At 34.7% G+C, this 16,439-nt stretch overlaps 1 protein-coding gene across 1 annotated transcript; it reads left to right on the forward strand.

Annotated features, from left to right (window-relative positions):
- The first annotated feature begins 12,840 nt into the window (after window positions 1-12,840).
- Window positions 12,841-15,830, forward strand: LOC147072607 (armadillo repeat-containing protein 3). Its single transcript, XM_085947340.1, has 3 exons — window positions 12,841-12,899; window positions 13,676-13,846; window positions 15,693-15,830. The coding sequence occupies exons 1-3, from the start codon at window positions 12,879-12,881 to the stop codon at window positions 15,828-15,830; spliced, it is 330 nt and encodes a 109-aa protein (XP_085803466.1). The 5' UTR covers window positions 12,841-12,878.
- Window positions 15,831-16,439: the final 609 nt, after the last annotated feature.

Raw genomic sequence — 16,439 nt, forward strand, 5'->3', positions numbered from 1 at the left:
ACACCCAGCGGGCCACATGCGGCCCGCGGGCCGTGGTTTTGCCACCCATGGTCTAAATGCTTCCTCTCACTATATAAAAATTATAATAGCACATATTATTATCTATAGCAGTTTTTGGTTTCAAAAATATTTTATACCACAGACAGCCAAACGTACAAATAGCTGCCATGAGAATTGATGTTATAGACTTATCAACATATTCACGCCATCATGACCTCCATATCTCGAAGCGGGCCCCCAGGCCAGGATGTTTGGTGGGCCCCCCCACCTATCACCAAGGTTAAGCGCAGTATGATATTCTACGGTAGTGTTCCCCAAATGATATTCCGTGAAATCCCTGGGTTCCGCGATGTAAAATTAATTGTATTCTTTGTATTTTTGACGATTTTTTGTATTTTTAAATAAATCTACTTGAATCATTATTGTGTTGTCGACTTTTTTACTAATAGATCGAATTTGTGGTGTGTTTATCTCACTTAACTGGTTGATCCGCAACTGGGGCCCATGCACGCCGTACACGGATATTGTACTTATTTGCTTGTTGATATGCACATCAGAATAAAAAAAAACTTTGCATGTAGGTATGCATTTAACCAGTGATGTATGCCACAAGCGCGTTTATGTGCGCTACAATTCCGTGCATGCAAGGCCAGCTATAGAAATTGAGCATGCATATTGCACACTATAAATAATACCGTCGACCAGCGACCTCGGTTATTACGATCATGGATATAGCGAGATCTCGGATGTAACGAGGAAACATTCGTTGACATTTTAGTTTATGATTTTCTCCATACATTTAATCACTTTTATTACGAGCTACTTATCGACTATACCGAGTTAAAATATCGTCAAAATTTTTCATAAAACTGTTAATGTGTCGATCGTTTAAAAACATTTCGACCCTAAGCAATAAAATCTGACCGGACAGGATGCTGCCGGTATCGGATTACGTTTATGACACTAGTTAAGTGTCTATGTACCTACCTAATTGGTGTTTACGCCGACAATATTGAAAAAGTTTCCACGCATATGGTTGAAATTGCATGCAAAAAATCCAAGGTTTATGAAGACAGTAGGTACCTACCAGCGTTCATTACAATAAACAACTTCTTTTGTAGTTTATGAACGACCTGCTTGTTTCGGGGAAAATTCTAATTGTGTATTTTTGTTTGAATTGCGACTTTTTGTGTTATGGGACCGCTCATTGCAAAATACCAATTCTATAACGAGTAACGCGTAGGTATAACAATCAAATTCAGTCGGTCCCATCTTCCTCGTAATAACCAAGTTCGACTGTATTACACTCATTATACTAGCTCCGCCCCAGTCGATTGTTTTTGAATCTTTAGCTTGAAGTTTTATGAAGTTTTATCTAGACAAATTTTATAGTCACCAATAAAAACAACATCAAAGTTAAAGTGTCCATTATAATAATTATTTGCTGGAATAATACTTTTCTGTTAACATTCTAGTCATACACATTTAAAAATTTGCATGGTAAAGTCCTGGATATATTGCATAATTACAACGAAACGCCTGATTGTGTTCACCATTTTTACGAAAGCAGCTCCCTCGCAAGATTTGTGAAACAATTTGAGGTTATCGAAGCTGGCAAGAAATCTCAATGGCTTGCAGTGCTATTAAAAGTAGCTTTGATCAAGGAAGGAAGAGAGGTGTGCTTACTTTTTAAATATAGATTTTCTCAAATTGTAGTGTACATACAGTGGAACCATAATTTTATGTGCCGGGAATTCACGTTTTCCCGCTTTTTGCATGTACTGTCCAACAAGAAGATTTAGGCATAAGCTGGAAGGCGCTGTCGTCGACTAAATGGGGGGAGCTTGTTAGTTCACAGTTTTAATACGTAGCCAAGAAGATGTTGTTCGCCTATAGCTTCTACAGTTTTATTTCATTTTAGTACATTAATTCATTCCCGATTTTATGTTTTTATTTACTGCAATTTAAATCCGAAACACATATTAAAAATTCAATTAAAACTAAAGTTAGTTTAACACATTTAATTAGGTATGGTTATACATAAATGTAGGACAATCATTGAAATTTTAAGGTGCAGACGCATAAGCGCATTTCTTTTCCCAAACACGTCCACCGTGTCCAAAGCCGAGTTTACACAGCGTGGTTAGTTAACCGGATATGTGCCATAAGCGCGTTTATGCGCTCTATAAATTCATGCATGCAAGGCCGGTCATTGAAAATGAGCATGTATACGCGCTACATTAGCCCATGTCGGTTTTTTTTAATTTTTTTTTTTAAATATATTGTACATAATATACTGCCATTTCTTGTAATCATGGTGAGATTCTTAACCGATATACAATTCTTTATGGTGTACTTTTAATATATTTCTAAATAATGATGTTTCCAAGGTTTTATTTTTTCATAAAAAATCGTGGTCCGCCGGGTACCACCATTCTAATACTTCCCGGCATTAATAATTGTAGACCATTTACTTAGCCCCGTTTCATAAATAAGAAATGGGGCTAAGTAAACGGTCTACAAGGCTATGTTTAAAAATATAATGCAGTTGGTTGACGATTTTTTACTTTATCCAGGGGTACACGGTATTTTTTACCATTCTCTATTTTGGCTTGAGTGTTTTACTACCATTGAAGATGTACAAGACGAAACCTTAAAATCAATTTATAATATTTATATTTACATTTACATAAAAAAGCCAAAAATATGCACCAAACCAATTTGAATGATTTAAAACAAAAAAAACAGTAAATTTTCAATGCATGATAATTCCTGCTATTTACGTTTTTTCTGTCAGTCCATTTAAAACCGTAAAATCAAGTTTCACTGTATGTGGGTAGTTTCTCTACTGGCATGAATAATATTAGAAAAAAATTGAAATCTTAATTGCAGATGTTACACAAATGCAATATGGAAAGCATAATCTGTGATGTGATAGCTGGCGATGAAGAATATCTTTGGGGAGATGCTTATCAAGCAGCTACTTTGATGTGCAGGCACTGCTCTTCAGCCTCTATCTTGATTGAAAACCAAATCGTGGAGAACACACTACGTAAGTCACTTCTACCTTGTACTTATTGATTTCATTATCATCATCATTATCAGCTTGAATCAATCCAGAGGCTTTTGAAGCTGATTCAATTTATATTAGCCATGTGCATTGCGGTTTCAAGCTTTACCCTTCGGACTTACCCTACCGCTTGGGTACCACTGGATGATTAGACCAATTTGCCCTGCCTATCTCAATTTTAGATTTTTAGCAAACAGTATTACATTGCATAATGCCCTTGATTGTTTTCTTATCCAATTATTTACTTTATTGTTCCTACGCGTTATGCCCAGCATGTATCATTCCATTCAATACTGTGCTACTCTATGTTTCTGGTTCTCTCTTATATTGAGGGTCCATATTTCGTACGCATATTTTACTTTGTGTTTTAAATGGAATGAGAGGTCATTTTTAAAGACAGAATTCAGGAGGAAAGAACGTTATTATCCGTGTCCGGAAATTTGTACGTATGCAGTTCGCCGTATCACACTTCACCGTGAAATGTTGTGTCGAAAATATATGGTCGTATATTAAAGACCGTTCTCTTTGGGTCTTATAGTATTGAGATAAAATTCACGTCTAAATAAAACACCGTTCTTGTTGTTTTACAGGAAGCCAGCGGCAAACAAATTTTGAAAATAGCTTATATACTGGATTATTTGTTAGGTTAGGTTAGGTTAGGATCTAATAAAATTGGAACATTATTGTTTGCAATGCTCCACGAATAATGCGTATTTTTTTCATCTACGAACTACGAACTATTGTACTACGGTGAAATGTAATACGTACAATTTACAGCTTACCGTTATTATCAGTAACGAAGAATGAAAGATGATACAGTCTGCATACCTAATATAAATTGAAATAAGCGACATCGTGAAAATGCTCCTTTACTCAAGTATCTTTTCAGAATTATGTCACGGTTAACACATTACACACCATCACTGGCATCACTTCACGGAGAAATTCAACATTCTCTCATTGCTGTGTATGATATATTTTTCTGCGGTAACTACAGCGCAAAGTTGAGCGAGTGCTAAGATCTCCGCACATGAGAAATGTTAAAATAGGTATGTTTTTCACGAGTACTATATCACAAATTCAAAATGTTTCAGCGATGCTACGAACTGAATCATTTGAATGGGATCTAACAAAAGAAAACGGTCTCATTTTACTGTCGGAGTTATTTAAATGTGACAGAAAGTCTATCGATATTTTTATTGATTTCAATGGAGATGACATCTTGAAACAAATGTTACAGACAGGTAAAGAGAGCTGCTGCATCAACCATTTTTCCTTCTTCTGAAAATACTTCATAGTATTATTGTAATCGTATGATTTTTTTCCAGAGAAGCCTCTTTATGAATTGCAAGCGTTATTACAGTGTTTCCTAAGTATGGAATTTCATGAAGTATCCCGCCGAAGACTTCTGAATACCAGTTTCATTCAGAACATGATAGACATCTTGAAGGTGACTTAAAAAAATATTGAATTAGCGATTTCATAATATTTTTGCATCACTGTCAAATCTGTGCATTCATTTTTATCCCACCCTTATTTTTTTAATTCCTAATTAAAAATAAATTACAATAGACTCTCAGTAATCCGACGCTCGAGTATCCGACAATTACTATAGTCCGCCGTTATTTTTACTAGTTGAAAGCACACAATCAAGCTCTATAATTCGCCGGTATTCGATTGTCAAATTCAGTAGTCCGCCGCGTACTAGTACAGGTACAATGCAGATGAGACAGGGCTTATTTTGGAAACTTCTCCTTCGTAAAACGTACGTTCATTGCGAAGAAAGTAATATACCAGGGAGGAAAGTGCCCGAGGACCGCAATCACAATTATGCCGTGCTCCAATGCAACCGGAACACACAAACTGAAGCTTTTGGTCATATGGAAAGCCAAGAATCCTAAGCCATTCAAGAATATCTGCCTCACTGAAAAACTGGTTGTGTCAACTGATTTACTGTTTAATATTTAGTATGTATAAATATAAATATGTATAATTTAGTAAATACATACTTGATTTTGATTATAAACAAAACCGTAATTTGCTAGTACAAATTTCTCAAAAAATAAACTATTTTTACGAAATACCTTCTACCTGTTTTAATTTTTACCATATTTTGTATGTATGCACTATAATCCGCCGCTTTCACTAATTGGACACTTGTCTGGTTTTTGGGGTAGCGGATTACAAAGAGAGTACTTTACATATCTTATGTTTTTAGATTGATAAGTGAGTATTGATAAGTTAAAATAAGTATTATCAATTAAATGTATTAATTATTATTGTTTCAAATTCACTCACATAGGCTTTATTATGAATGAGTGATTTTTTTTTTTTTAAATACCTACTTGCAGTATTTGATATACTATGGTAAAGTGTTACTAGCGTGAATTGTACTACAATAAATCAATGAATATTTAATGCAAAATGACATTTTTTCAGCATTACTTCCATATACCTATTTAGATTCCGACTATATATAAAAGGTTTTCTTCAAACGATTTATTATTGGTATGTGTCGGTAATGTAGTGATGGTTCCCGTGTCCAGAAACTTCGCACTTTGCTATGCAGTTCGCCGTATCACACTTCACCGTGAAATGTATCGGAAATATTTGGCCGTATATTAAGGGCCCGCTGAAGAGCCCGCCGTTCAAATATAATTCAGTATAAAAAGGACCTCGGCGTCGTAACTACGTCAATTTAAATCGATCTTTTCGCAAAAATCACTAATCATCGGAGATTTTATTTCAAGAAATATTATTATTATTACTGATAATTTCTGCCGCGCGGAGAATTATTATTATTTTATGAACACCTGCGAGATGAAGCCGATCAGAAAACAGGGCTGTCAAAATAATATTAAGCATTCATATTTTTTAAATGTTAATTTCATCATGGTTTTTAATCAAACCTGTGCAAGTACGTACTGATAACTTGGGTGGATTTTGTAGCAAACATACTATTGATATATATACGGGTATATTATTATTATAACCCAATTCAAATTGAACATAGGTTGATACTCAAATACTATTATAGTATGTTTATGATTTCGAGAAAATAATACGATGGTATAATTATTCCATATCAATTATTTGAAAACATTACATTCGCGCTTTGCACAAAATTACAAACACATTCGAAGTTTGCCGCACACGTACAGACCACGTGATATTTGTTTACGCAAAATCGTCGCTTTTCAAAATGGCGAATTTGATTACCAGATTTTACTGCGATGAATCAGTATGTTCCTTTTTGTCTTTTTTTATTCGTAGGTTTGTTTACTATGTACACCGAGAAATTTCCATTTATAAACTCGGAAACGATTTTTACAGAAGAGTTTTGGAATATAATGCAACCAAAACTGGAAAAAAATTCTATCATGGGTGTTGACTTCCTGAATTAGCTAACCCCAGGTCCATGCCACTACGTGAACCACAGTGGATATTAAGCCATTTCCACACTGGCAACAAGTTGCTGGCAACCTCATTAAATTTTACGATACTTACCATAATTGCTTAAGAAATTTTACAATAATTATCGTAAAATCTAACGAGGTTGCCAGCAAATTAACTTGTTGCCAGTGTGGACCCGGCATTAGATGCACAAAACTTAAATAATATATATTATAAATAAAAATTTAAAATTATAAATATATATTATGATTTATGTCTTCGACAGCCCTGATGAAATAAATGTGAAATATGAGTCGGATCAGTCACAGAGCAAATTTATTAACACAAACAACTTTGACACGACCTTTTTATATTAACTAGTAGACCAGATATTATGGACCACATGTTAAAAAATCATATTTTCAATTCTCAAGGCCAATTCTGTAGAACGTCCTCTTAAACACCGTCCAACCTCTTTAGGTCGCATAGTACTGACATGCAATTCATGTCTAAATAAAACACGGTTCTTGTCGGTTTACACGTTACAGGAAACCAGCAGCAAACAAATTTTAAATAATTACAAGATAAAAAAAACTTTTTATATACAACGTTTTTAAATTTTCTGTTGAATCATATAGACTTGACTTGACTAGCTTAAACGATCAAAAAAAAATATTGTACTTGATAGAAATACTGAATAATGAAATGTCATTTCATATTGATTTCCATAGTAACGCACGTATATATTATTTAATAGTTGCTAGGACCCCCTAGCAACCAATAATGGTAACGAAATAACTTTTCATACAAAACATAATTAACTAAAAATGAATTCAATTCTACTTAAAGATGGCTAAAGGTATTAAAAAAATACATTGGCATCGTGTTTTGATATATTCTGAAAGTTTCAAATATCTAGCTAGTCGGGAAGTTAGTTAAAAATCGATTGCAAGATTTGTACCGGACAAACAACCACCGGAAAAAACCTATAGGTTAGGTTAGGTTTTCATTCATGAATTCATGATTTTTGCCAAAATCAGCTTTGAAAATTGAATTAATGTTCATATTGAATCTAATGAAATTGATGACCGTATAGTATACAGTCATCTGGTAGAACTGTGCCACGGTGAAATGTTTTACGTACAATTTACGTGTAGCCGATGGTTCCAATCAGATGTATTGTACAATTTGATTGAATTTCAAATGCATATCGAGATTTGGTAAATGCTTCAATAATATTTGTGTTTTGTTTATTTGAATTTTTCAGACCAATGAGGGAAAGATTAGCATTCTAACTTGCAAAGTGTTATGTGGACTGATGATTGAAAAGGAAGCCAAACACGAATTTATGTTGAGGAACGGCGTCACCGTAATAAAGAGACTGTTAAATTCAAGCAACAATGAGGTCCGGAACAATGCCTGCATACTGATACACCTTACTGCCGATGACATCTCCTCATATCTATATATCAAAAATGAAGTGTTGCATATGTTAGTAGGTTGTTTTCAATTAATTCCCTTTTAAATTGCCATTAGCTAAATTTTAAATAAAACATTTTCAAAAATTATACAATGTAGAGTATACATTTTATAACTTGCACTGCACTCTTTGCTATACCGATACGCTTCTTTGCCTGATTACCTCGCAAAAAATTAAATCAAAGTACATTTACTTGTATTAATTTATGTAGTAATAAATAAATAGACAGATAATATAAGTAAAAAAATATTTTTAGAATATATTTCACCATTTTCATCCTAGAGCCGAAGTGCAAAGTTATGAAGCATATACTATACCTACCTATCTAATATTAATTCCATAGAATTATGAATCTTATGGACACAAAACAAATTATTGACACAACTAAAACTTGTATCAATCAGTCATGACCCCCACATTCTGAAGCAGGCCCCCCAGGCTAGGGCCTTTAGCGCCCCCCCCTACTTATCGCTAAGGTAAAAGGCAGTGTGACGCTCTACAGTAGCATTTTCCAAGTGGTGTTTGAGGTAAAATTATGGGTAGGTTATTTTTAGCGGTTTTTTGTATTTTTTTATACATCCACCTGAATTATGGAGTTGTCGAGTATTGCCACGCCGGGCCCCTCCTAAGCCAGAGACCCCAGGCTAGAACCCTGTCAGCCCCACCCTTGTGGGGGCCATGCAATCAGTACTTACATATTAATATCTTATGAGCATTGATCTCTTCGTGGCAGTGATTCCCAACTAGTGTATGTCAGTCAAGTAGCGGTTTCTTTAGTTGGTAGGGAGATTTTACAAAATGCTTCAGAGAAAGGTCAGAAAATACCACTCCATAGGATAAAAGTAGTAATCGAGGAATTTTCAGTATTTTTTCTTTCTAGCATTTTGACCAACTCAACACACCTCTCTTGCTTGCTGTTCACTGACCACATGGCTAAAGATACGATATCGATACTTACTTTTTGACTGATACTTCGATACTTTGACACCAAATAAATATTATAATTGTTGTACAAATTTGCATTTGATTTCAGATAATAATTATCAGTAGCTATTGAAAAGTTTTAATGTGAATTTACCAGAGGAAATAATATTACAATTCAGATGCTGGGGATTAAATGCGTACAAGTCACAGTGAAAATATCATTTAAGATCAAGATCCCGTTTACAGAATCTTGAAAACGGTTATGCAGAATCTACAACTGGATCTGTTGTATATTTGTAATCGTTCAATTCTCAGTTCATCAATTTTATTAATCAGTGCTCCAGGACTTTTTTTTATTTAGCAGTAGTGTAACAATTTAATCTTGAACATGTGCAGATATGATTTATTTTGATGCACAGCATATGATTATGGTTTCAGTTGCTATTCTAGAGTTCACTTAGTACCTACATCAAGCCTATTGCATCGCTTTCCCTCGATCGAAGCCACTTCGAGTATAATATCTGGGTTTTTGTCAAAATTATCAAATCTCACGCTGTGTGTTTATAATCCTCTTATTTTTGTTTGTTGCCGTCAAAGTGATAACTTCTAATAATAAACAATGTTATTATAATATTATATAAGTATGTACAATCGAACTTGGTTATTACGAGGAAGATGGGACCGACTGAATTTCCTCGTTATAAGCATTACTCGGTATATCGTTATATAACATTTTTCGCACCACGTTCTCTTTAAGCATAGAATATTAAAAAAATCTGAAAACCATCGTAAAAATCACCGAAACAAGCATGGCATTCATAAACTACAAAAAGAAAAGAAATTATTGTAAGTGCTGAGCCGCCGGTGTTGGTAGGGACCTACTGACTTCATAAAGCTTGGATTTTTTACATGCAATTTCAACCATATGCGTGGATAATGTTGCTGGCGAAAACACCAATTACGTACTTAGACACTTAACTAGTGTCATAAATGTAATCCGATCCCGACATCGGTCTAGTTAACTGCCCGGTCAGATTTTGTTGCTTAGGGTCGAAAATGTTGCTTTTAAACGATCGACACATTGACAGTTTTGCTCGGTATATCCGGGAAGTAGCTCGTTATAAAAGTGAATAAATGTATGTAGAAAATCTCTACGAATGTTTCCTCATTACATCCGAGATCTCGATATTTCCGTGATCGTAATAACTAAGTTCGACTGTGTTGCGGATGTTTTTAGGCTAATTCAAGAGACTGACATGTCATATCCATTCTCGGTGCAGAGCAAGGCGATAGAATTGATCCTGAAAAATAATCTGCCAGCCAAGTTTGCCTACGGGACGATACTCGAATTCAATGACATCACCAAACAGGATTTTTATGTGATGAAACAGCCTCCTCAACTATTCCCCGACCTTCAATCGATCATGGAGAATGAGACATTCGATAAAAATCCCATTTATTTATGTCATTTTTCAAATGATTGTAAAGCTATGAGTAATTCAAACGCTTCCGCAGGAGGTAGGTATGCTATAATTTTGTGTCATTAATTAATTTAATTTGTTTTAATAATCGTTAAATTGACAATTAATGCTGTCACACCAGAGTATTGAAGAAAACCTTCTAATATAGAGAAGAGTTTATACATATTACAATGATAAGAAAATGAAGCAAAAAAGGGATGACGTCATATCGACTGCTTAATCTGCCAACTTCATTTGGCTAAATTGTTCAGGAAGGAGAAAAAACATAATAATTATTTAACTATTGAGCGGAATTCAACAATTCCAAAAAAACACTTGAAATTATATAATGTTTGAGGCTTTCACGGTTGTTTTTTTTTATCGTAGTAGATTTTTGGGTTTCCAGCGTGTGTCCTGCTTCCCTCGGCGTTTCGGGCTCGTTGCAGAGGCCATTATCAAGAGATATGTTTTATGATGAAATTTAGTGTAGTTATATAAATGTAAACGTTGCTCTGAGAATTATCATCTCTTGATAATGGCCAACGCTCGCTGCAACGAGCCCGAAATGTCGAGGAAAGAAGGAAGAAGGACACACGGTGGAAACCCAAAAATCTACTACGACACTTGGAATTTTTGTTTTTTTTTTTACAAAAAAGCTGCACTATGAATTAATACACTATTTTTTTTCCTTTTATATAATATAAAGAATATTTATTTAAAATGCGGAGTTGTTCCATTTACGATATTGGCAATTTGGCACCTTCAGTTGGCTGTTTTGCTTGAAGAACGATAACGCATTATAGGTTATATATTTATAGTTTGAAATTTTGTGTGAGCATAGAAAACATGCTTTAAAAAAAAAGGTCTTCAAAATCTTATTTTTGGTGAAATGTGCAGTTGGCTGGTTTGCAGATTAAGTAGTCGATATCTAGACATTTTCATACAACCCACGAAGGGTTTCGAACAAATTCATTGTTCATATCAAATATTTGTGTCATAATATAAAATATGCCACTAACGCTAAAACTGAAATTTGCTTCAGCGATTTTCATGAGAAACCACATATATTTGACAAAAGGGTTTCTCCAACATTTTTGGGTCATATCAACGACGTTAACATAAACGTTCTTTATATAAGTGCAATCTAAATATTTGAAAGCGAAGCTGAAAAAGGCTACTGACACCGGTGATTAAATTGGCTGCAAGTCGTTTTGCATTGGAGAATCTGTTATATATTGCCGTATGAGCATTAAACCATGAAACTTGAACTTGTTATGTATGGAACGTATTGTTGTATTAATTAATTTTATAACTCGAAACATGTTCAACTAGTACCAGAACCAAAACATTCATAATATAGTACAAATGTAGCTATAACTGCTGTTAAAAGGATAGAATGTATGAATAATTATTGTATGTAGATAGGCAGCTGAATACACTGGTTATATACATGAACAATCACACAAAATCGTATATGTCACATTTACATAACAACGAAACGTCAAGACAGGCTGCCAAAGATGATGGCTAAAAACAAACCACGTTAAAAACATTGGAGAATCGCCACCAAGTGTTATAATACAAAAACTCTTTGAGTCATATAGTAATATTAATATCAAGGGGACAGAAATTGGATACATGATCAATTTGAAATCCGCTCGATCGATGAACTGTATAATTTCATGTGAAACAAAATAAAGTAGTGGAAATATGAATGAATTAGGAGAGACCTTCATCCAGTGGATTGATCTCATCTGTCGATGATGATACTGAAATCTTTGAACTAAAATTTAAAAGACAGAATTACGCGTTTGAGATAATTACGATTTTGTATGTTATTTAAGAGGAAATTGTACAACAGAATACATTGGCAGAAAGCAGTGGACGGGAGTTAATAATGGACGATCGCCCCTTGCAAGGGTCAACATCTTCCACCACCTTGCTGGATACTTTACAACACGATGGCCTCACTGTTTATTTGAGAGATCTTAAAAAAAGGTATAGGTATACTTTGGTTTCTTGAAAAGATGTAGGACCGTAGGTACTTGTAACATATCCAGTTGAAATATCGAGCCTACCGCGCGGTTTCTGCCTCTAAAGCTGTGGTTTGCAGATTCAAATATCATGTTTATGTGTTTGTTTTTCAATATGTGTTTGATCAACCTATAACCCATAAGCCGCGTGCAACCTACCATATTATCATTCATTAGCAGCCCACTAACTGAATGAAATATGCAAAAATTCTTCCTAGCATATGCTAGTTCTTAGTAAATATATCTTGACTAGGATTTCATGTACATATCTCTGCCCCAACCCCCGCTTCTGTACTTTACAATGCATACAGTGCAGAGAAATTACAGCAATGACAATAATCTATGCAAATCTATATTTAATGTTATGTATTTTTTTGATAAATTTGTTGTATTTTAATAGATTGTCTAAAATCATAGATGTAACTCCCGTTGCAAAAGTTCAGGCAGTTGCTGAGTTTGTCTGTGACCAAATGAGTGGAATATCACCCGGAATTGATTGCAACCAACATTTCATACGGATGCATCAAAGCGAACTTATGGTAACTACCTAACTAAAAATAGAATTCATAATATTGTTTAATCTATGTCAGCCTTAAAGTGGGGCCACACCGGCAACAAGTCGCGCGACAACTCGTTAAATTTTACGATAATTATCATAATTGCTTAAGAAATTTTACGATAATTATCATGCTTATCGTAAAATTTAACGAGTTGTCGCGCGACTTCGTCACAGATTCGAATCCTGGGTCGTATACATATTGTTTTTCAATTTGTGTATGAGTCAGAGTATAGACCTAATAGGTTGAGCAAAAAAAATCTCTGTTCGTTTTTTGCTTGTCTTCATCTATAGAAGGGTGTACATAGTTGTCAAATTATTGGGTAAAGATACAGTAAGTAGGTACTTGTTTTTGCGATCGAGGTCTTTTGAGACCAAAAACCAAACCAAAACCTAACACAACATACTATAACCCAAAAATAAGTAAGTCGTGTTAGGTTTTGGTTTGGTTTTTGGTCGTGAAGCACCATAAACACAAAAACGATATGAAAATTGTATACTTGTGTAAAATCAACAGTGGCAACAAAATTGGACTTTAAACAATTTGAGAGTCTACTGAAATAATTGTGAGACGCCACAAACACATAAACCATAGAGAGATAGAACGATGATAATATCAAGAATAGTCAAGGTACGAGTAAATATTACTCATTAGGGTCAAGTGCTATTCTCAATTACTGAAACCCAAACAGGTTACAATTGGTTTAAGGTTTTTATTTATATTGGGAATATATTATTATAGTCTGTGCATAATTTCAGGTTGATATTGAATCTAATATATTGCCATTGGAGACAGTGAAAGCAGGGGGTTCTCTGGAACGGAGCATACTTTTCAAAGTTTTGTTTGACAGATTGGGAATACCGGCAAGGATGTGTCGCGGAGATATGGGGCAAAGTTGGATTGAAGTCGCTCTTGAAGTTAAGAAAGAGGTAAAAATAGTTTGATACGTCTTCTTATGTCATGTTAATTACCGGTTCTATGCTCTATGAGGCTGTGATCGATAGGCCGCACATACGAGGGTGGGTCAATAATTCCTTAGAAAAAAGCATTAAAACAGTTTTTATTTTTGTATTTTTTTTTTATTTCTCAACATAATCTCCTTGGAGCTCAATACACTTGGTCAGACGTTTCTCAATTTTTTTTAAACCGTCAGAAAAATAAGTTTTCGGAAGGTCCTCAAAATAAGCATTTGTCCGATCGATGACTTCTTCATTTGAAAAAAAACGTTGTCCACTTAGCCATTTTTTTAAGTTTGGGAAAAGGAAAAAGTCACTGGGGGCTAAATCTGGCGAATACGGTGGGTGGTCGACCAATTCGAACTTCAATTCTTCAATTTTAGCCATTGATCGTAAACATGTGTGAACACGGGCATTGTCCTGATGAAAGAGGATTTTTTTCCTGTTTAAATGAGGCCGTTTTTCTTCAATTTTGTTTTTTAGCTGGTCCAATAAAGATGCATAATAATCCCCTGTTATTGTTTTTCCTTTTTCCAAATAGTCAACGAAAATAATTCCACGTGCATCCCAAAATACAGTAGCCATAACCTTACCAGCTGATTTTACGGTTTTCGCCTTCTTTGGACATGGTTCGCCTTTCGCAATCCACTGCTTTGACTGTTCTTTCGTCTCGGGAGTATAGTGGTGTATCCATGTTTCATCTACAGTCACAAAGCGACGAAAAAATTCATCCGGACATCCAGCGACAACAGGGCTTTAGAGGCCACCACCCTATTGCGTTTATTGTCGACTGTGAGCAAACGCGGCACCCATCTTGCAGAAATTTTTTTCATGCCCAATTTGTCATGTAAAATAGAAATGACGCTACCTTTTGAGATCCCTGTAACCTCAATTATCTCACTCAACTTTAATCTTTGGTCACTTAACACCATATTGTGGATTTTATTGATCATTTCTGGTGTAGTCACCTCTACAGGACGTCCTGAGCGTGGTTCATCCTTTGTTGATGTACGACCACGTTTAAATTCATTTAACCAGTTATAAATAGTTGCAAGTGAAGGAGCAGATATGCCGTGAACTAAATCCAACTCATTTTTTATTTCCTTTGCTGTTAACCCTTTTATATTAAAATGTTTAATAACAGCTCTAAGCTCAATTTTCTCCATTTTCCATTTTTCCATTTTCCACAAGCAAAATTTTTTTTTAAATGTACGAGAAACACACAACAACCCGACCAATCTGATTGAAACTTCGCAGCATACTGAATCGGTAGTGCCGCTGCATGAAAACAAACCGCTTACAGTACTAGTCGAGCCACCTGTCGGCTTTTCTAAGGACTTATTGACCCACCCTCGTATCTTATCTCGTCTGACTTTAAACTCAAATTGCTAGCCATTATTGATTGATTTGCATAATCGACGTGTGTCATTAAAAATCTGCGGCCTGTCAGATACTGCCATAGTAATATCGTGAGGGATAGAAAAGGTTAAATAACCAGGTGCGCACACAGAAAGATGGTATAGGGGTGTCTATTTTGAAAAATTATCCTTACTAATTTATTATTGATTTTTGAGGCAGTGGAAGGGGCGGAGGAAAAAAAATTAACAGGTGCCGCTGACTTTTCTGAGCACATACCCCTCCCCTATTGCGACCTGTAGTATCCTCAAGTGATTATCGAATGCGCATGTCCTAATGGTTATAATTATTAGGATATTTAGTATCCGTTGGTGTCAGTTTGTGTTAACCGTGCTGCCTTGTCTTTTAGACAAAATATTAAAATAAACGTTGGATGCGGACACTAACATTTATCTATTTTCAGTGTGCTTCAGAGATTGAGTTGTGGCAGTTGCCTTGGGAATTATTGCACTCCAGTCACATAGTGGACTTGCATCATCATCCCGGACAACTTTTGACAATAGGATCGATAGAAGCAAAGATGTATTGCAAAGAAGTGTAATTAAAGATTTTTAGGTTTTCAGTTTGGTGTCAATATTCTCTCTAATCGTTATGATATTCTGAATATTTCTAACATGTTTTATAATAATATTTATGTAACAAAATATTACAAAATGATTTTTTCAATATGCTCTTTATTAATCGATAATAATAAAATATTTGTGATTGTAATATAATATGACAGTATCACACAATTAAAAAAAAACAACCAAAAAAAAACATTTTTATCACAGAATACAAATCAATTTCAACACAAGATAATTCATTTCTTTTGCCATAAATTTTACTATGTACCTAAGTAGAAATAACATTTATTACGTTACCATAGTATGTATATTTGAAAATCATATTAGTTTAAAACATTTCAGATTTAAAAAAAGTTAACCTTTGCCTAAGGTAAAAAGTATTGGTTACCTTTTTTTACACAAATATATGAGTGAGATGGAATCAGTGGTGACTAACTTCTGCTATGATTGAGATACACACAGCTTGATTTTGTAGAATGGACTTGCCAATACTTATTCGCTGACTTTCAGTTTGTTGGTGTGTTGTCTTAGCCGGCTCTCAATCTAAACTCGCCTTGCCTGCCGCACAGCCATAAATCAAACCT

Source organism: Rhyacophila brunnea, unplaced genomic scaffold (assembly GCF_057557595.1).
Source record: "Rhyacophila brunnea isolate RB1 unplaced genomic scaffold, BYU_Rbru_1.0 scaffold_2, whole genome shotgun sequence".
Classification (NCBI taxonomy): domain Eukaryota; kingdom Metazoa; phylum Arthropoda; class Insecta; order Trichoptera; family Rhyacophilidae; genus Rhyacophila; species Rhyacophila brunnea.

Excerpts from the sequence above, each read along its gene's own strand:
- LOC147072607 (XM_085947340.1), top strand. The coding sequence starts at position 12,879 with ATGCATCAAAGCGAACTTATG. Across the intron at positions 12,900-13,675 it reads TGCATCAAAGCGAACTTATG|GTTGATATTGAATCTAATAT; the intron begins GTAACTACCTAA and ends GCATAATTTCAG. Across the intron at positions 13,847-15,692 it reads CTCTTGAAGTTAAGAAAGAG|TGTGCTTCAGAGATTGAGTT; the intron begins GTAAAAATAGTT and ends ATCTATTTTCAG.